This window comes from Diospyros lotus, chromosome 3, assembly GCF_014633365.1.
Source record: "Diospyros lotus cultivar Yz01 chromosome 3, ASM1463336v1, whole genome shotgun sequence".
NCBI classification, from domain to species: Eukaryota; Viridiplantae; Streptophyta; class Magnoliopsida; order Ericales; family Ebenaceae; genus Diospyros; species Diospyros lotus.
Genome location: NC_068340.1, coordinates 26,917,433 through 26,939,709, shown reverse-complemented (window position 1 = coordinate 26,939,709; position 22,277 = coordinate 26,917,433). Strand labels below are relative to the sequence as shown.

Below are 22,277 nucleotides of genomic sequence, written 5' to 3'. Positions count from 1 at the left end.
GTTTGTTGCCATTCTAGCCGAATGTTAATGTTCCTATGGGACTGGCTCCGCTTTTCTCATTTTGTTGCTAATGCTTGGCTGATCTCCATCCTCAATTTCAATTTTAGAAAAACAAAAAAAAGGCATATATAATTATTTACTCTTATATTAGTCTAAAATATATTGTAGTCTTGAGATTTAATTTAAATTACAAGAAGTAAATTTTACATTCAAAAATTATACTAATTATTCTTACTATTTAAAATAGTTAAATCAAATTACCCTAGTGATCAGTATATTTTATACTCTTATTTAGTGGTTCAATTTTAGCATTTAAGTATTCAATGAATATGATTGTTATTCGTTTTGAGCTCAATATTGTCAATATAGGTACACATCACATGCAAAACGGACATGGAACAAAAAAAAAATGATTTTGGTACATGATAGGAGTGGAAGAGAAACTTGAAGGCATAGTCAGCTATCAACTTGAAATAATATGGAGAAACTGAAAGTGGAACAAAAGAGAAAAGTGAAAAATGAAGAAAAAATAAGCTAAGGAAGAAATCTAGTGGCTTACAACGGAATGCATACCGCTGTAAGACCGCTATAAGAATTATTTTCTGGAGCTCACAATCCTATAACGGAATGCATATTGCTGTAAGACTGCTTTACGAATTGCTATCTGGAGCTCACGTATCTGCAGCAACAAGTATACCGCGGTAGGACTGTGGTAGTGTTTTGAACTTCAATTTAAAACCCGATTTTGGCCTGTTTTCGTCCAAATCAATGGAAAACAAGAGTCTTCACTGTGCACAACTTTAATAACCTAAAAATGACTATATAAAGACTTATTCTTGAGGGATTTAGGGAGTTTTTTGAATGAAAGAGGAGCCGATGGAAGATTGAAGACTATATTATTGGGTTGTATTTTTCTTTTCTTTCTCAAATCTTTGCTATGGATTCCAACTCTTTTCTTTTTCTTTTGATTGCAAGAATGCATTGTTAAGTATTTATAGCTAGGGTGAATGATGAAACCTCAACTTCTAATGGTTTGATTTAAAGTTACTCAGTTTGTTATTTCCTTATTCATTCGGGTTGATTGTTTGTTATGTTCATAATGTCGTTTTAATGCTTGATCACTATTGAAACATATTTGTGATTTGTATTGCTTTCAAGAGATTCAATAGGGATTGGACATGGTAGCAAACAACGTGGGGTCCTATATAGGTAGAGATACCGTTATGCTCTATGAAATCATTTTGTGATGATCACCGTGATTGAATACATGTTTATATGTTTGAAGGTTGACTAAGGATAGTTAATCTCATATATATACATAGAACTGAATGACTATCGAGAAAGGCTTTTGGTTGTAATTGGATCATCGATTTTCAACCTAAGATAAGAAATAACAAGATCCGAGTAATGAATAATTGAATCATAGAAGGCCGACAGTGGATTCACAAACCCTAGTGCCTCAGTCTTGTGAGTTTTTGAATCAAAGAAGTTGTTTTAGTTGTATCTTTTATTAGTAAATTAGTTTTCATTACACTTGAAGTCATTGTTAATGTGTGTGTTAGGTTAAGGTTAAATCAGTTAGAGTAAACGTCAAAAGTTAGTCCTCATGGGTACGACACTCTATTCATTACTATATTACTTGTCACGATTCGTTCACTTGCGGGATAGAAATAGGCGGACAAGTTTTGGCGTAGTTGCCGAGGATTAACTCTTTTGATTACTACTTTGCCTAATATTAATTTTAACTATTAAATTTTGTTTTTATTATTTTTTGGGCTGAGCTATTTCAATTTGTGTGTGTACAGGGATTGAGATAGTGCATGAGCCGTTCACAACGTTCGGATATTTGTGAGTTCGATCCTGAGATAGAAAGAACGTTCCATCAAAGACGTCATGAACAGAGAGCAATGGGGGAAGAGCAACTGAGTAATAGGGTGACAACGCAAACCAACTTGTTCAAATGACGCAGCCCGTTGAAGTTAATGAAAGAGACATTCTGATGGGGGACTTCATGATGCCCCTAGTGATTGAGAACCTGTTAAGCATAATCTACCTCCCTACAGGCATGAGAACTTTCAGTTGAGGTCGGACGTGATCAATCTCTTCGCCAACAACATACCATTTTATGGAATGAGCGAGGAAAATCCACACTATCATTTGTCTCGGTTTCTGGAGTATTGTGGGAATTTCAAGTATCAAGGAATTAATGAAGAGGCACTCAAGATGCGCCTTTTCCCTCACACTCTGAAGGATAGGGTTCGATAGTGGTTAGATTCATTACCACCGGGTAGTATTACTACATGGACAGATTTGGTACAGAAGTTCATACTCAAATACTTTCCACCTGCCAAGATTAACAAGCTTAAGCATGAGATTTCAACTTTTCAGCAAGTTGAGTCTGAAAATTTTCATGAAGCATGAGAGAGATTCAAAGAGTTATTGAGAAAATGTCCTAGTCATGGTTTTTCACTACCAGCTCAAAATCATTTTTTCTATGTTGGACTCATTCCTCATAGCCGCTCAGCAGTTGATTCTACAGCAGGAGGATCTATCCGAAACAAATCACCCGGGAAACTTCATGACCTTTTCGAGACAATGAGTGAGCAGTTAGTGATGTGGCCAAATAGAAACTCACATAAAAGAGTAGCTGGAATGCATGAAGTGGATGTTAATACGTTGATGTTGGTCAATATTGATGCACTATCAAAGCAGATGGAAGTCTTGAAGTATTCTTTGAATGTTAATATGGTGCAAGGATCACTTCCCATATGTGCAACTTGTGGAGCTCATCCATCGCCTGAATGTCAGCTGATCATAAATCCACCATTCACAGAGCAAGCTGCCTATGCTTAGAATTTTTAACGTCAGCAAAATTTTCAAAGGCAGCAGAATAACCCATTCTCGTAGACATACAATCTAGGTTGGAGGAATCATCCTCATTTTTCTTATGATAATACTTAGAACATCCAAAATCCACCAATACAAGGGCGACCACAAGAGGAAAAAGTAGGATGGGAGGAAGTAGTTTCAAAGCTTTAAGAACGAAATGACCGGACTGATGCAGCCATTAAGAATATTAAAAATCAGATTGGGCAACTAGTAAAAATCCTAACAGAAAGGCAACTGAGCATATGGCCTAACAATACAGAAGTTAGCCCAAAGGAGCAAGTAAATGCAATCACAACAAGGAGTGGGGTGTAGCTACCAGAAATTCATGTTAAAAGACCGAGTGTGGCAAAGGAAAATGGTATTGTTCAGGAGACAACGAATCAACTTGGAGAGCCTGAAGTAATAGATGAACAAGAGAAGGTAATTCCACCACCAGTCAAGCCATATGTTCCTCCAATTCCATTCGCTCAGAGGTTGCGCAAACACAAACTAGATAAGCAATTTGAGAAGTTCCTAGAGGTATTCAAGAAGCTTCACATAAACATCCAATTTGTTGATGCCTTAGCTCAAATGCCCAGCTATGTGAAATTTATGAAGGAAATTTTATTAAATAAGAGGAAGTTGGAGGAGCATGAAACTATTATGATAACGGAGGAGAGCAGCGCTATATTGCAAAACAAACTACCATCGAAGCTTAAAGATCCAGGGAGTTTTACTATTCCTTGTACCATTGATAGTTTATTATTTGAACGAGCTCTATGTGATTTGGGTGCTAGTATCAATCTAATGCCTTACTCTATTTTTAGAAAGCTTGGATTAAAAGAACCAGTACCCGCCATTGTTTCTCTTCAATTGGCTGATAGAAGTATCAAATATCCGAGGAGAGTAGTAGAGGACGTTTTGGTAAAAGTGGATAAATTTATTTTTCCTGTTAACTTCTTTGTTCTGAATATTAAAGAAGATTATGATATATCCTTAATTTTAGGAAGACCCTTTCTTGCCACAGGAAGAGCTTTGATTGATGTCCAGCAAGGAACACTTAGCCTTAGAATTTATGATGAGATGGTTACGTTTAATGTATTTAAGGCTATGAAACATTTTAATGGCAATGAAAAAAAAGTCTTAATGAGAGATGACATTGTTGATTTGGTAGAGAGACTCGATAACCCTACAGAAACTTGCATTACTAACTCTTTTGATGAGTAGAAACAAATTTTGGATGCTAAGAACAAGGTCATGGCCGTGGGTTCTTTGGGAGAGAAGCAAAAATGTTGTCCATCCAAAAGAGACAAATTGTGTTCTTTGAATGTATCTTCTTCTTCAAAAGCCAAGCCACCAAGTTATAAAAAGAAAAAGTTGGTAAGGGTGTTAAAGGTACAAAATAAGGGGATTGGATTGAAAGTTGCTAACATTCAAGGACTAAGTCCAATAATTGGCACCGATAAAATGTTGATGGAAGAAGGATTCAAGCCTCCTTGAAGATGGAGATAAAGTAAAGCTAACTACTTTAAACAAGCGCTTATTAGTAGACAACTCAATTTTCTCACCCTTTCATTTAATTGTCATTCTGCATTTTTTTTTTTTTTTCTTTCTTGCCTTTGGTTTATTTGATTTTGAGTTAGGTTAGAGTGTCATGTTTTTTTTAGGAATTGTTTTATGCATAAAATAATAATATTGAGGTCATCATTTGGAGTTAGTAAAAAAAAAAAAAAGAGGGGGGAGTTTTGGGTAATCACTCGACTCTATAATTTTGTATTCTCTATCCATGATTGAGATCTCATATTTAACCTTGTGCAATGTAGGTATAATTCCAACCGTTAGAATGCCACCAAAGACTTGTAATTTGCATAACTTTTGTAGCAGCAGGCTCCGCCACCCCCCGAAGACCATTGACTCACTTTGACTATCACTGCACCGCTTCTCCATCCCAGGTACCTTCCTTCATGTTTAATGCTTTTTGAGCCCTTGGGACAATGACTCATTTTAAGTTTGGGGGGAGGATTTGGTTAGTCCAATCATGCATGATGTGTTAGCCTACTTGGTTGTAGCCATTTAAAAAAAAAAAAATAGTTGGATAACTCTATTAGCAATAATGAAAACTATATGATATTTTTATGATTCACAAAGTGGTTGATAGTGATGCCCCTCACATTATTTGAATTACTCATATGTCCATGTGATGACTTCTGTTGAGCACATGTGTCAGGTTACACATTGCATAGGTTGAATACACTTACCTAGATGGCTAGTGGACTCTCCCCTTCGACTTAGTATTGAAACTCATAAAAAAAAAAAAAAAAAGTTCGGAGAAGGTTAAGCTATGGTAGTGTCTACTGAGGAATGTGTTGATTACATGTATGTTTAAAATTTGTGTGGGGTGTGTAAACAAACTAACGGAAGCTAAGCAATGACCAAAGGTTAGAAATCTTATCCCTCTATTGTTATGTCATGCACACTATATCAATCATCATGTATATATATTATGCACTTTTCTTCGTAGCCTAGTTGAATCGGGTGACTAAGTCCATAGGGGTGTCTCAACACCTGGTGCCCTAAGGTCATCTGACTTGGGAGTCATCGGCTGAAAGCTCGCTACAAGGTTCTTCTAGAAAGCTTAATGAGGAGAGGCTTTGCTAAAAAAGAAAAAAAAAAAGAAGAGTAAATGATGATTGTGCTAACACTTATATTGTGGGGGATGAAGAAGACTAGTGGGTTTGACTACTTGGTAGAGGTTGCAATGTTAAAACACTCAAAAATTAAGGAGAATTTTCATAAACCGATATAGCATCACCTCTAGCTAGACCCAACTAGACTAAAAAAAAAAAAAAAGGAAACTAAGACTAACCATAGGATACTTAGGGATTGAATAAAAGTATTAAGTTTGGGGGTGGAGTGCAAGTCATATGAGGGAAAGGAAAACAGGACCATCGAAGGGTTGGGTAGCAACAACCCTTATGCATGATAAAGAATTCGACTATGCACACACACGTTAAGCATGGAATTAGTTCAAAACTATGGTGGAGCATTACTTGATAACTCATTGTGAATTTTAGAAGATACCAAAATCTAAGACTAATGGTAAGGTTATCTAATGTATACGTGAGTGATAATCTTGTTTGGGAAGACTAAGAGGCTAAGTTTGGGGGTGTTTGATCAGTATAGTTTACACTCTTATTTAATGGTTCAATCTTATCATTTAAGTATTCAATGAACATGATTGCTACTAATTTTGGTCTCAATATTGTCAATATAGGTACACATCACATGTAAAGCAGATATGGAACCAAAAAAAAAAAAATGATTTTGGTGCATGATATGAGTGGAAGAGAAACTTGAAGGCATGACCAGCTATCAACTTGAAATAAGATGGAGAAAGTGAAAGTGGAATAAGAGAGAAAAGTGAAAAGTGAAGAAGAAATAAGCTAAGGAAGAAATCTAATGGCCTATAGCGGAATGCATATCGCTGTAAGACCGTTATAAGAATTAGTTTATGGAGCTCACAATCCTTCAACAGAATGTATATCACTGTAGGACAGCTATAAGAATTATTTTCTAGAGCTCACGATCTTACAGCGGAATGCATACCACTGTAAGACCACTTTAGGAATTGCTAGTTGGAGCTCATGGGTCTGCGGCAACAAGCATACCGTAGTAGGACCGTAGTAGCGTTTTGAACTTCAATTTAAAGCCCGATTTTGGCTCGTCTCCGTCCAAATCAATGGGAAACGAGAGTCTTTACTTTGCACGATTTTAATAACCTAAAAAACACTATATAAAGACTTATTCTTGAGAGATTTAGGGAGTTTTTTGGATGGAAGAGGAACCGACAGAAGATTGAAGACTATATTCTTGAGTTGTATTTTTCTTTTCTTTCTCAAATATTTGCTATAGATTCCAACTCTTTTATTTTTCTTTTGATTGCAAGAATGCATTGTTAAGTATTTATAGTTAGGGTGAATGACAAAATCTCGACTTCTAATGGTTTGATTTAAGGTTACTCGGTTTGTTATTTCCTTATTCATTCAAATTGTTTGTTTGTTATGTTTATAATGCCGTTTTAATGCTTGATCACCATTGAAACATAGTTGTGATTTATATTGTTTTCTAGAGATTCAATACGGATTAGACATGGTAGCAAACAACGTAGGGTCCTATAATAAGTAGAGATACCGATATGCCCTATGAAATCATTTTGTGGTGATCACCGTGATTGAATGCATGTTTATATGTTCGAAGGTTGACTAGAGATAGTTAATCTCATATATATACATAGAACTGAATGACCATCGAGAGAGGCTTTTAGTTGTAATTGGATCATCGATTTTCAACCTAAGATAAGGAATAACAAGATCCGAGTAATGAATAATTGAATCATAGAAGGCCAACGATGAATTTACAAACCCTAGTGCCTTAGTCTTGTGAGTTTTTGAATCAAATAAGTTGTTTTAGTTGCATATTTTATTAGTAAATTAGTTTTCATTACACTTAAAGTCATTGTTAATGTGTGTGTTAGGTTAAGGTTAAATCAGTTAGAGTAAACGTCAAAAGTTAGTTTTCGTGGGTGCGATACTCTATTCATTACTATATTACTTGTCACGATCTGTCCACGTGTGGGATAGAAATAGGCAGACACCTAATAATTAAAAACACGTGTAAATTTATTTTTTATTTTTTATTTTTTGGCTTGATAAAAAACCTTGACCTTTTTAACTTATAAAGGGCAAACTATGTAATTTTTAATGAATTTTAATCAAAAAGGCATGCAGGAGGGTGTTTTAAGTCATTTGACAAATACGGCGATCCACCGACCTCCCTGGTGGGACAGATTTTCTGAGTTTCCTCTTTCTCACCCTCCGGATAGAAATTAGAAATCCAGTGAAGCGAAAGAGAGAGTCGTAGATCACACGACAAGAGCAGCGTTTCGTTTCTCAGGTACCTTCGAGCTCTAGGGTTTCGAATTCTCTCCATCTCCTCTCTTTCTCTCCATATTTATACATATATCAGATATACACATACATAAAGGCGTAGAAGATGGCTCAGAATGGCAAATTGATGCCAAATCTGGACCAGCAAAGCACCAAACTCCTCAACCTCACCGTTCTTCAGCGCATTGATCCCTTCGTCGAAGAGATTCTCATCACCGCTGCTCATGTCACCTTCTATGGATTCAACATCGACCTCAGCCAATGGGTACGCCTCGCCGTACAGTCGCACTATTTCAGATTCGCTCTCTGATTGGTATATTTGTTTTTATTTATGATTCTTGTATTTGTAGAGTCGCAAGGATGTCGAAGGATCTCTATTTGTTATTAAGAGGTGAGATTTGGGGTTTTGTGGTTTTTTGACTGGTTAAACTCCGAGACCTAATTTTAAGGTCGCGTTGTGTTTAGAGTTAACTTTTTGGAGCGTTGATTCTATTTGTACTAGCGACCGATCTTTGATTGTGGACTTTTAAGTTCTGAAAAGTTTTGTGATCATTTCAGGAATACTCAACCTCGATTCCAGTTTATTGTGATGAACCGCCGAAATACAGGTTAGCACTTTATTCCTTTTCTTTTTTCATTTTTTGCTAGGTAGCACTTTATTCCTTTTCATTTTACAGAGTTTATGATGGACTGGTTAGGTTGTACATCTGAAACGTAATGCAAAGTTTGTGATCCTACAGCTTTGTGTATCTAATTGAGACATTGCTGTAATTCAATAGAGTGACTTTTGACAGCTTTTCCAAGTAATCAAGTCGTATTAGAAACAATATATTTAAATAGAAGGACCAACAAATTAGAGCTGAATGCAACTGTTTGGAATTAGAGATAAAAGTGGAGTAGCCAGTGGCCCTTGCAAAATGAAAGAATATTAAAGTTTCCCAAGGCACGCATTTTGTTGGCATGTAGCATTACTGAAACAAAATTCATTTTGGAGTTTAATTGCTGTTCTTTTTAGGAAATATACTTCTGAAGGCAAGTTGATGGGATTGTTACAATCCTCTTGGGTAGAACTCACTCTCAAAAGCTATTTGTCAAGAAAGGGTGCCAAGAGGTTATAAACCTCATGCCAAGAGCCTAAACTTTTGATATTTGACAAGTCCCATACCTTGCAATGGCCATAACATACTACCACGCTTCGCAGTTCAGCGCCCACGACAGCAGGTTGTGCACTAGCCACGGTTAGTCCTAGACAAACATTGCAATGCGGACGTCATCTCTGTCGCTGCGCGCTTGCAACTGGGAGACATCGGGCCGTCTCTAATACTACTGTTACAACCCTCTTAGGTATAACTCACTCTCAAAAGTTAGCTGCCAAGGGGAGGGTGCTCAAGAGGTTATAAACCCCACACCAAGAGCCTAAACTTTCAATATGAGACAAGTCCCATATCTTGTAGTGGACCATAACAGGGATTTGCATACTTGTGTGTTTCATTTCTATTTGAAATTGTAAAGACAGAAGAATTTTAACTTGCATAACTTTTGATCATTTTAAAAAAACTAAGGCTGCTGCTGTTGTATTAACTCTAGTTTGCAAATTTCAACATGTTGGGAGGTAGTGAAGGAATCAATGTTTGATAAGGTTAAATGGTTTTTGCTTGGTACAGTGAATGACTCATAATCAATTCTTTTTGTGTCTTTCCGTATGCAAATATATTTTGGTTGGCACTGCACTCACCAAATATATAATTAGATACACATACACATGTATACATCACGTATTTATATCCGCTACAATTTATGTTAGTGATAATTGTTTTTTTTTGTGGGAGAAACAAAAATGAAAATGAGACCTGACTTAATTTATACTGATTCCTGATATAAATTTGTTATATTTGAAGTATATTTTTGAGTTTTTAGGTTAACCATTTTATTTTGTGTTACAAAATTGTAATGTCACTTATGCTTCGATAATAACATGTTTATACACTTTTTTTATTAATCTTTATTTAAGCTCTCTTGGTAGCAATGGTAAGGTTACTCTTTTTTCTTTTTTTTAAATGACTGGAGTGTCACAGGTTTTATTTTGGAAATAGCATCTTTCAAATAAAGGGGTGGGGATGTTGAGCACGAAAAAGACCTTCCTTGATGCTTGCCAATTGGGAAGCCTCCTATGCTAGGGGCACCCTAGACAAATTTTTTTGAAGTATTCTAGTTGTATAAATATTGAAAATATGATAATTGTGTTGCATTCGTTTCTTCAAAAGCAATTACAACTGGTTTCAGGATGAATAATCAAGTGACCACAGTCAATTAGTGGATATTAATGGTATTTTTCAATAAATTTTGTATTGGTAATTTCATATTTCATTATTTGGCATCACCAACCTCGTATCATAAGATGACAAAGGGATTTTATCCCCTCTCTCTCTCAGTCACTTTATATTGTTAGGTCTGTTTATCTTTCCTGTTCTCAGCATGACTTGAGCATGAATAATTTTTAATCAAGTCAAAAAGAACATAAGTAACCTCAAATGTAATACATGCTTTGGGAACTTAAATGATCATTGATAGATAATCATCTCTTTATTTACAAGCAGATAATTTGGTGGAGGATCTCTTGGGAGATTTTGAGTATGAAGTCCAAGTTCCATATTTATTATATCGGAATGCAGCCCAAGAAGTAAATGGTATATGGTTCTACAATCCACAGGAATGTGAGGAGGTTGCTAGTCTTTTTAGCAGGTTTTGCCATTTCCTAGAATTGCTGCTGGTGTGAATTATAAGCTCTTTGTTATTTTTGTAAAATTCTAGCTTTCTTGACCAATGCAATTTTAACTTTCATAATGTTTACCTGTGTTATGAATAAGCAGTGATTTATCTGAGGACACAATTATACAAACTTTCGCACATATCTATGGTTTGATAAACTATTTGGTCCTGAATTTTGGCATGCTGGTTAGTTTACTAAATCCATGGTTGGGTGGTTAAGTGCTTTCCTTTGTCTTTAGAAGATGCTAAAGCAGGTTTGGATATCCAACCATGGTGTGAGAAACAGGACTTTGAGTTGAATTAGCAAAGTCAATGTGGGGCAAAAGATATTTGCTTCAAGAACCTTCTGGAAATGGTAGTTCACTAGAATATGGTAAAAAATGCAGTCTGCTGTGGCATAATTTCCTGTACCTCTGACTTTCTGCACTATTTGAATGAAGAACCAATAATTACATCACTAATTAATGAATTCCTTGCTTGTTTTCCAAAGAACATCTAGAAAACATGGATAGATCATAGGAATAAGAATTCAACATTGAAAGAACGAAGAGGTAGACATTATGAGGATGCAATAGGAAGATATATTTTTATCTGCTAAAGATGGACATCATAGTATAGAAAGTTAGAAACTAGCCTTATAGCCCAGCAGTCAACTGTTGGGATTGATTGTTCACTTCTTAGATTGGCTCTTGTTGGACGAGGAAGAGAAATTCAAATTTGAAGATTGATAACCAATGGATAAGGCCTTTAGTCTTATAGTTTAAATATTGTAAACTTGTATTTTAAAGTTTAAATTAGTCTCTATAAGTTAGGAGATAGAATATCCTAATATTTAGGAGATAAAATATCCTATCTCATCTCCTACTTTATAGGAGAAAAGATAAGGATGTATTGTGTATATATTTTCTGCTCTTTTCCGTGAGATTTATTCAAGCAAGATAGCATTTTTCTGCTTGTTTCATGGTATCAGAGCATAGGAAAAATCTCTAGTCTATCTCAGCCGATTGCTAGTTTCCTCAAAATCATGGGCGATACAAATCAAAACCCTAGTCTCACAGAAGCTTCAGCCACCAGTTCTCCAGGTGCGGTTCATCCCTCGGCTACCTCTCAATCTTTCCCAAACCTGTCCAGCCATTCAATCGACAGCCATCCATTGCAAATTACTCACCATAAGCTAAATGAGAGTAATTTTAGGGAATGGTTTCAGTCCGTTTTATTGGTGATCAAGGGAAAGGGAAAATCAGGCTATTTAACCGGTGCTACCCCTGCTCCTCCACCGACAGCAGTCACATATGGAACTTGGGAGGCAGAAAATTCAACCATTATGGCTTGGTTGATAAATTCCATGGAGCCTAGGATTGGAAGGACATACCTCTTTCACAAAACAGCCAAGGAGATTTGGGATTCGGTGCAAGAGATGTACTCAGATTTGGATAATTCATCTCAAAATTTTGAAATCAGGTCAGCCATAAAAAATACCAAACAAGGTAATCTGAATGTTACAGATTATTTTAATACTTTGGTTGAATTGTGGCATGAGATGGATTTATTCTATACTATAACTTGGGAAAATGTGGCTGATAGCATTAAGTATAATAAGATGGTTGAAAAAGACCGGATATTTGATTTTCTCCATGGACTTAACAGTGATTTAGATGAAGTGCGTGGCAGAATTTTAGGTACTAAACCTTTGCCCAGTTTAAGAGAAGTATTTGCAGAAGTTAGGCGAGAAGAAAGTCGACGCAAAGTAATGCTTCAATCTGCTGATGATCTATCCCATCAACAGTCTGCCCTAGCCACTGTTAGACAAGGAGATTTTGTTCAAAAGGATGCTGGGAGAGAGAAGCAATGGTGTGATCATTGCAAGAGACCATATCATACAAGAGAGACATGTTAGAAGATCCATGGCAAACCAGCCAACTGGAAACCAAAGAATAAGAGAGAAGGCACCAGATCAGCTTATATGACTACCACATCCGGAGAGAGTGGACCGAAATCTGTGGAAAAGGGATCAAAAATAGATCTAAATCTGTCAGAGGAACAAATCCAAACCCTATACAGGCTACTAAACCAAGGTACAAACTCAACCGGGTCTTCTAATCATCAACCTACTGGATCAGTTGCTTTACAAGGTAATCCTCACTGCTCATTTATGTCAAAACAGATTCCTAAGGATGTATGGATAATAGATACTGGGGCATCTGATCTTATGGCTAGTTCTATGGATTGTATGACTGAATATAGGCCATGTAAAACAATGATTGAGATATCTATGGCAGATGGGTCTATTGCACCTGCATTAGGACTTGGGAAAGTTTGTGTATCTGACTTAAAACTCAATTCAGTCCTATATGTACTAGGATTAAGCTACAATTTGTTGTCTGTAAATCGGATTACCAAGGACATGAACTGCAAAGTAATCTTCTTATCATCTTCTTGTTTATTTCAGGACCAAGCCTCGGGGATGATGATTGGCAGTGCTAAAGCTAAGGATGGTCTTTATTGATTGAAAGGAAGTCCTTCAAACCCATTTTGTTCAAATAAAGTTGTTCTAAATGTTAATTCAAATGTCAAAGCTATGTTATGGCATAAACGTTTAGGACATCCTAGTTTCCCTTACCTAAAATTTTTGTATCCTCAATTCTTCATTAATAAAGATCACAATCTTTCATGTGAGCAATGTATTCTTGCTAAACAATCTAAAGCTCATCATTTCATTCAACCGTATAAACCCTCATCCCCATTCCACTTGGTTCATAGTGACATTTGGGGTCCTTCTAAACTCCCAAATGTTTTGGGCTCTAGATTGTTCATAACTTTCATAGATGACCATTTTAGGGCTTGTTGGGTATATCTTATGAAAGAGAAATCCGAAGCTAGCAATATTTTTAAACGGTTCCACAAGTTTGTCTTGAACATGTTTCAAGTCTCTATTTATATTCTTAGGACTGATAATGGGAGAGAATATTTTTCTCATGACATAAATAATTACCTTCTTGACCATGGGATTTTGCATCAAAGTTCTTGCGCATACACACCACAACATAATGGAGTGGCCGAACGAAAAAATAAGCATCTCTTAGAAGTTGCTAGGGCTATGATGTTCACCACTCATGTCCCTAATTCCTATTGGGGGGAGGCTGTTCTTACGACTGCCTATCTCATAAATCGTCTTCCCTCCAAGACATTGAAATTCCAAACATCCCTTGAGACCCTTTGTGCTATATATCCTCATGCTCCTCTCTTACAATCTCTTGAACCGAAGGTGTTTGGTTGTGTTGTCTATGTTCATAACCACAACACATCTCGGACTAAGCTTGATCCCAAGGCCCAAAAATGTCTTTTCCTTGGTTATTCACCTACCCAAAAGGGATACAAGTGTTACAGCCCTATGACCCACAAGTATTACATTTCCACCGATGTCACCTTTTATGAAAATATCTCATTCTATCAGTCCAACCCATCTGTGCCTATACCCTCTCCACTGTCACTGCTAGTGTATTCTCAAGGGGGAGAAATCATTACCTATGACAATACACTGCCAGTGGAATCTCTTTCTAAAACAGTTCTAGCAGCCCCATTCCTTCCTGAAACAGTTCCAGCAGTCCCATCCCTTTCTGAAACAGTTCCAGCAGCCCCTGACACAGCCTCTGAGTCAAAATCAACTGATTTTGAAACATTTGACCATTGTTCTGGTCAGTTTTCCTCTCAGCCACAAATTAACTCAGTTGCTGAACCTAAATTTGTTTATTCCCGACGATTAAGGAACCAAACGGAGCAGCAGCAATGCCAATCATCTCTACCAAAAGCTGGTCCATCAAAGGATGACTGCAGCTTTGGAAAGGAAATAACCAGAGATAGCACAGAAACTTTCAGATCAACACATGATGCTAACAGTGAGGCAATTCCTGAGGATGGGCTAGATTGGGCAATGCCAATAGCCCTGCGGAAGGGGGTAAGATCCTGTGCAAAATATCCTATCAAAAATTATCTAACTTATGCTAAGTTATCTCCTAAGTTCAGAGGTTTCATTGCTAAAGTTGACAATATAGTTGTTCCAAAAGATGTTCAAGAAGCAATGCAGGATCCGAAATGGAAAGCAGCTGTTATGGAGGAAATGAAGGCATTAGTGGATAATGGAACATGGGATATAGTGAGAAGACCCTTAGAAAAGAAAATAGTTGGGTGCAAATGGGTATTTACAGTAAAGCATAAAGTTGATGGCAATGTGGAGTGATATAAAGCTCGATTGGTGGCCCAAGGATTTACTCAAACCTATGGGATAGACTATGAGGAGACTTTTGCTCCTGTGGCAAAATTAAATTCGATCCGGGTAATCCTTTCAATTGCTGTAAACTTAGATTGGCCACTATATCAGTTTGATATTAAGAATGCATTTCTTAATGGTGATTTGGATGAGGAAATATACATGAAAGTACCACCAAGTTTTGAAAAGGAGGCTGGTATAGACAAGGTTTGCAAGCTGAAGAAATCTCTATATGGGTTGAAGTAATCACCTAGGGCTTGGTTCAAAATTTCAGCATGACCTTAATTCAATTTGGGTATCAACAAGGACAAACTGATTACACATTATTTGTAAAATCCTCAGAAAATGGAAGGAAATCTATTCTAATTGTTTATGTTAATGATATAATTGTTACAAGTGATGACATACAAAGGATTGAGACCTTAAAGAAGCAGCTAAAATCCAAATTTGAAGTCAAAGATCTCGGGCTTATGAAATACTTCTTAGGTATGGAGGTTGCTAGAAGTCGAGAAGGATTATTTATCTCACAAAGGAAGTACACTATAGATTTGCTAAAGGACACCGGGATGATGGCTTGTAGACCTACTGGAACTCCATTAGATAAAGGATGGAAATCAAGAGAAGAAGAAGATGATGTCCCTGTGGATAAAGAGAAGTACCAACGGTTGGTAGGGAGGTTGATTTATTTGTCTCTTACTAGGCCTGACATAGCCTATGCAGTAAGTAAAATAAGCCAATACATGCATTCTCCTACACAAAGACATATGGATGCCGTGTTTCATGTTCTAAGATATCTAAAAGGAACCCCTAGAAAGGGGTTGATGTTTCAGAAGACAAAGGAAAGAGGAATTGAGGGATTTGTGGATGCAGACTGGGCAGGATCAAGTGAAGACAGCAAATCAACAACCGGATATTGTACCAAGGTGTGGGGAAATTTGGTGACATGGAGAAGTAAAAAACAATCAGTGGTAGCCCGTAGTAGTGCTGAGGCAGAGTTTCGAACTATTGCTCAAGAAATGTGTGAAGTAATCTGGCTAGAAAGGTTTTTTGGAGACCTAAAGATACCTTTGGTTCAACCTACAAGGGTATACAGTGATAGTAAGTCAGCAATAAGCATAGTGAAGAATCCTATCCAACATGATCGCATGAAACATGTTAGGATAGACCGAAATTTTATAAAACGAGAGATTGAAGAAGGAGGGATAGTCTTGTCTTATATTCCTATCACTGATCAAGTAGCAGATGTGCTCACCAAAGCAATGGTAAGACCAGGTTTTGAATTTCTAATTGGCAAGCTGGGGATGACGTGCATTTACTCCTCAATTTGAGGGGGAGTGTTGGATGAGGAAGAGAAATTCAAATTTGAAGATTGATAACCAATGGATAAGGCCTTTAGTCTTATAGTTTAAATATTGTAAACTTGTATTTTAAAGTTTAAATTAGTCTCTATAAGTTAGGAGATAGAATATCCTAATATTTAGGAGATAAAATATCCTATCTCATCTCCTGCTTTATAGGAGAAAAGATAAGGATGTATTGTGTATATATTTTCTGCTCTTTTCCGTGAGATTTATTCAAGCAAGATAGTATTTTTCTGCTTGTTTCAGCTCTCTTCATGAACAAGGAACAAAATAAGAAGCAAAAACCTAATGAAGCCTGAGTGAGAATAGCCTTGGTCAACTGAGACATCAGATAGTCTACTGTTAGGTTGCCTGTTGATTCCAGTGATCAGATTACCTCACTGGATTAACAGAGTTGATTGTTGTATTGCTTGTTGTCATGTTGCACCTGCAAGGCCCTGGGAACATTGTCAATTGTTGGTCGACTGTTGGGAGCAGAGATCAAATTTGCTTAACTGATCTTAACTTAGTTGACCATGGCATCAACTGCTGGAACTAGTGAGTGATTAAGGTTCATTAAGCTCCCTGTTGGAACTAGTGACCTAAATAGGTTGAATATTCCATCCAATAGTTGTTTGTTTGGTTGACTGCTGGAACCAATATTAAAATCCTTCAGTTGTCATGTTGACAGGCAACTGGTAAGCTCAACAGTAGAGTTCACACTCATTAACCCATGTCTCTCGTGTCTTTTCTCTTATGCAAACAAACTGGGAATAAAAATTTATTCGATGTGGGTTGTTATTCTTCTGAGTCAAATATGTGTTACTGTTTGAGAGCTGAGTTGGTGTTCCACTTCTCAAACAATAATATAGATTTCAAAATAAAGCACCAGAATACTACTCTGGTGAGGATGCCCATGTTGGATGGGCTCCACGTATGTAGTTAATGAGTGGATGTGCTTGGATAATCACACAGAAATGGCTATTAACTTACAGCTCTAGAATGCACTTTTCCATTTTGAAGAATCAGTAGTTAATCTGGTTTTTCCACTTGGCAACTGAGGCCCTGGCTATTGTGCATGTCTAAGGGGTGAAATTGGAGTTCCCTGGCTATTGTGCTAAACGTGTTGATTTTTTTACCTTTTTATTTTTTGGTAGGCTTTTGAGTTGGTCCTGTGGCTGGCCATGATGTTAGTTCCTTTGTATCTGAATACTATATGTGCTCTTCTGATTTAGGATTTCACAGCATAGATTTGAGTTTGAAGGCTTCAAGTGTTGAAAGAAGGCCTCTAGAGTTTATTAATAGAAAATTTTGAGTTCCAACTTGTTGAATAAGAATTCCAGCTGAATGAACGATAAGAGCAGATTGGAATGATAAGGAGAAGAGTTTGAAATTAAAGACAGCCGAGGAGATAAAGAAATGATAAGAAGTTACAGATAAAGTAGTCCACAAAGATAAGAGAAAACTATCTTTCAAGTTTAAATCCTATCTTATCTGTTGTATTTTAAATTAGTTTTTTGAATTCCTATATTCGAGGAGCAAACTAAGGTCTGCTCATGTATATATATCTCATAGGAGATCAAATATAAGTGTGACATAATTCATTTTGTTCACCTCCCGTTTTACTTGGAATCTTCTTACTTAAGAATGTTCTTATTTGTTCATGGTATCAAAGCCACATATCTAGTGACTGCATACCTTATCTTTTTTCTCACCAAACAGCTGCTCCAAGATGACTAGCTACCTTCCAACAAGTGAAACCTCCACTACCTATCCTGCACCCACTAGAACCCCACAAACTCCAGGTGTTCCTATTTCTCTCGACAGCCATTCCCTTCAAATCACACGACATAAACTGAATAGGACTAATTTTTAAGAATGGTCTCAATTAGTTTTGTTGCTGTTAAAGGGAAGGGAAGAGTGGGATACCTAACTGGTGGTACTCCTATGCCAGATCCTGAAGCTGCTAATTATGAAGTCTGGGATGCCGAAAATTCAATTGGCATGGCTTAGCTCATTAATTCCATTGGAGCCAAAGATAGGCAGAACCTATCTATTCTATATGACAGCCAAGGAAGTATGGGAGGCTATGCAAGATCTCTAGTAAAATATGGAGAACACGACTCAATGCTTTGAAATTCGGTTGGCCATTCAGACCACTCGACAAGGTAATCATTTAGTCATTGATTACTATAACATGTTGACTGAATTGTGGTAGAAAATGGATCTATTTTATGACATTAGTTGGGAGTGTATTGAAGATGGAGTTAAATACGCTAGAATGGTGGAGAAAGAACGGGTGTTTGATTTTCTTCATGGTCTTAATTTTGACCTAGATGAAGTCAAGAGGAAGATTACTGGGAACTAAACCATTCCCATCAATCCAAGAAGCATTTGCAGAGGTAAGTGTTGTAACAATTCCCGTTGACACACACTCAAATCTCCCTTAAGACAAATACAATCACTCACACACCGACACACGGATAAGACAGAAAAAAGGAATACAAGAAAACAACACAAAATCAAAGCACTCACACACAAGACAAGAGATTTATCCTAGTTTGGAACTCCTAGATGGAGAACCTACATCCAGACTAAGATGATCTCGTTCTTCACTATCTTGAAATCGGAAACAAAGATTACATGCACTAATTTCTATCACAGCCTTATTACCAAGCTGCCCTACTCGGAGATTACAAAGCAATACCACTTTTCTCTTTCACACAAACACATCACATACTTTTTCACAAGACAGAACGAAAATTGATTGGGAGGAAATAAGACTCCCGAATCTTCTATTTATAAACTATAAAGGGCGGGATTTACAAGGACTTCAATAACAGCATGGCAATTACAGTTATAACCCCTAACTACCAGATTTCTAGAAACTTTAATCTAGTATCTTCTCTTCGACCTTCCTCTCCCGTGACCATATGTCTAATCCTTGGACAAATATGTCAACAAAATCTCCACCATTTTGCATAGGATTTGACTGCTTTAGGATAGCCACCTGCATACAAACCATACTTGACTTGATCTTCTTCTCCAACCTCTTCATTCATCTGAAGCAACTTCAAACAATGCTTTAGCTTTGCTATAGGAACTGTTTTTGTGAAGATATCTGCTTTATTATCATCACCTGCAACTTTTATTAGAAAATTTTCCTTTTTATCCAATACTTCCCTAATAAAATGGTGATGAACATTTATATGCTTTATCCTTTCATGGTGAGCTTGGTTTCTGGACAAATGTATGGCACTTTGACTATCACACATCAAAGTGTCTTGCACTATAATACCTAGGAGCTCACTAGTTGGGCCTTTTAGCAACATGGCTTCTTCAATCGCCTCTGATATAGCTATATATTCTGCCTCAATTGTTGATAAAGCCACCACATGTTGGAGGCTTGATTTCCAATTGATAGTATAATTCCACAACTTAAATACATATCTAGTTGTGGATCTTCTTTTCTCTAAATCAACAGTATAATCAGCATCCAAATACCTTAAGATGCTGACTGATTCTCCTATACTTGCTCCACCATAGGACAACCATGCTGCTAGATCCTTTCACATACCTAAACACCCACTTAACTGCATTCTAGTGTGCTTTCTCAGGATTTGCCATAAATCTGCTCACAACACTCATTGCGTGAGCCAAATTAGGCCTTGTGCACACCATGCTATACATTAGATTGCCCACAACACTAAAGAAGGGAATATTAATAATTTCTTTCATACTTTCCTCATCTTTTGGAGATTGTTCTAAGGATAATTTAAAATGTTGAGCAAATGGCACATTTCCTGCCTTTGCATCTGCCATTCCAAACCTTTTGATTAACTTTTCTAGATAGGATTTTTGAGAAATGTACAATTTTCTTTGCCGTTTATTTTTGGAAATTTCTATCCCTAGAATTTTCTTTTCTTCCCCTAACTCCTTTATCTCAAATTTTGACTTCAATTTTAGCTTCAATTGCTGAATTTCTTTCTTAGATTGACTTGCTATGAGCATGTCATCCACATAAAGGAGCAAATAGATTGAAACACTAGGTGATGCATGTTTAAAATAAACATAGCTATCATAGGAACTTCTTCTATATCCTTGGTTTAACATTACCAAGTCGAATTTCCTATACCATTGTCTTGGTGATTGCTTAAGCCCATAATGTGACTTCTTAAGCAATCATACATGCTCCACCTTTCCTCTAGATTCAAAGCCCTTTAGGTTGTTCCTTTAATATCCTTTCATCTAGGTCTCTACGGAGAAAGGTTGTGGTAACATTCATTTGGTCTAATTTTAAGTTTAAGTGGGCTCTCCAACTTGAGCCATATCTCCGTAGCCGTCTTCATCTTGGACACCTCTTGTAGTATCTTGTCACCGAGGCTTAGGATCAATGTGTCGTATGCCTTCTTGACGATCTCCTTCTTTTGTTCTGTCGTGTAAGTCTTGGGCATTTTTGCTTCTCCCTCTAGTGCCTCCTCAAGGCCAAGATTGTTGAGGAATGCACTCATCTTCATCTTCCAGAGGGCAAAATCATTTTGCCCATCGAATTTCTCTATATCGTGTCTGGAAGAGGATGAAATGGAAGCCATGATTGCCTACTGGATTGCATCTCCTTTCTTGAGTCTTTTTTCAAATCTTGGACGTGGGACGAATGGTCGCTCTAATACCAGATTGTTGTAACAATTCCCGCCGACACACACTCAAATCTCCCTCAAGACAAATACAATCACTCACACACGGATAAGACATAAGAAAGGAATACAAGAAAACAACACAAAATCAAAGCACTCACGCACAAGACAAGAGATTTATCCTACTTCGGAACTCCTAGATGGAGAACCTACATCCAAACTGAGATGATCCTGTTCTTCACTATCTTGAAACCGAAATCAAAGATTACATGCATTGATTGTTATGTCATTTGTACTAGATTAGGATTTTTTTGTTGGAAGATATATTTTTGTATGAGGGCAGTTGTATGTTTCTTTGTTGTTTTATGGTTAGAATGTGTATTCTTCTAGAAGGCATGTTTCTAGAAGGGTGGCTGACCGAATTAGTTATTTGCTATTTCCGGTCAATAAGGCAGTCAGCTAGACTATTGTAACTCACGCCCCTATGGCCTATAAATAGGGATCGTGAGGATAGGCAGGTAGAGAGTTCATTCTGAGAAGGTTTTTTGTTTCTATCTTGTGGGTTGGGATTGATTGAGTGGATGAGAGTAAGGCTGGGGTCAAGCTTTGTAATCTCGGGAATCCAGGTAGCTTTCAGGGTATATGGGCTGGGTTTGGATTCGAGTATTCCATGTAATCATCCTAAAGATTGTTCTCAAGATAGTGGATTGGTGTAGCTGAAGCAGTCTGGACGTAGGTCTCAACATTTGAGATTGAACCAGAATAAATCCCTTTTGTTCTTACTATTTTCTATTATTCTTGTTTATTTCTCTTATTGTTTGTGTTCTTGGAAGTGGGGAGTGATTTCTGTGAGTCTAAGGGGATTGCTGTGTTTCTACTCTAACATTGATTTCTCTCACAACTCTATTACCAAGCTGCCCTACTTGGAGATTACAAAGCAATACCACTTTTCTCTTTTGCACAAACACAACACATACTCTTTCACAAGACAGAACGAAAACTGATTGGGAGGAAATAAGACTCTCGAACCCTCTATTTATAAACTATAAAGGGCGGGATTTACAAGGACTTCAGTAATTGCATGGCAGTTACAATTATAACCCCTAACTATCAGATTTCTAGAAACTTAAATCTAGTACCTTCTCTTCAACCTTCCTCTCTCGTGACCATATGTCTAATCATTTGGCAAATATTTCAACAGTAAGAAGGGAGAAAGCCGAAAGAAGATAATGTTGAACTCATTTTCTATACATGAAAATAACACTCAGAATTTAGCCCTTGCTATTTCTAAACTAAAGACAATACCAATACGTGGAGCATCACAAAAAGAGAAATGGTGGTGTGATCACTGTCATAAGCCTTATCATACTAGAGACACTTGCTGGGAAATTCATGGGAAACCAGCAAATTAGAAGGGCAAAAATCAAAAGAAGATGACTCAAGCAGCCTTTGT

The 22,277-nt window shown here is 37.0% G+C and overlaps 1 protein-coding gene and 1 non-coding gene across 3 annotated transcripts in view; one reads left to right on the top strand and one right to left on the bottom strand.

Annotated features, from left to right (window-relative positions):
* Nucleotides 1-2,358: 2,358 nt before the first annotated feature.
* On the bottom strand, nt 2,359-2,465 carry LOC127798558 (small nucleolar RNA R71). The gene has a single exon (XR_008022422.1). It is a non-coding gene; the product is annotated as a small nucleolar RNA R71 (small nucleolar RNA).
* A 5,218-nt stretch (nt 2,466-7,683) lies between these two features.
* Nucleotides 7,684-22,277, top strand: part of LOC127797716 (mRNA-decapping enzyme-like protein) — a 45,810-nt gene continuing 31,216 nt past the window's right edge. The window contains exons 1-5 of one of the 2 annotated variants that reach the window (XM_052330840.1): nt 7,684-7,821; nt 7,894-8,079; nt 8,165-8,205; nt 8,373-8,422; nt 10,412-10,556. In XM_052330840.1, coding sequence (XP_052186800.1) covers nt 7,921-8,079; nt 8,165-8,205; nt 8,373-8,422; nt 10,412-10,556 — 395 coding nt within the window. In that variant the 5' untranslated portion in view covers nt 7,684-7,821; nt 7,894-7,920. Of the gene's footprint in view, nt 8,080-8,164; nt 8,206-8,372; nt 8,423-10,411; nt 10,557-22,277 lie in introns of both variants that reach the window. The other variant, XM_052330839.1, reaches the window with a different exon arrangement.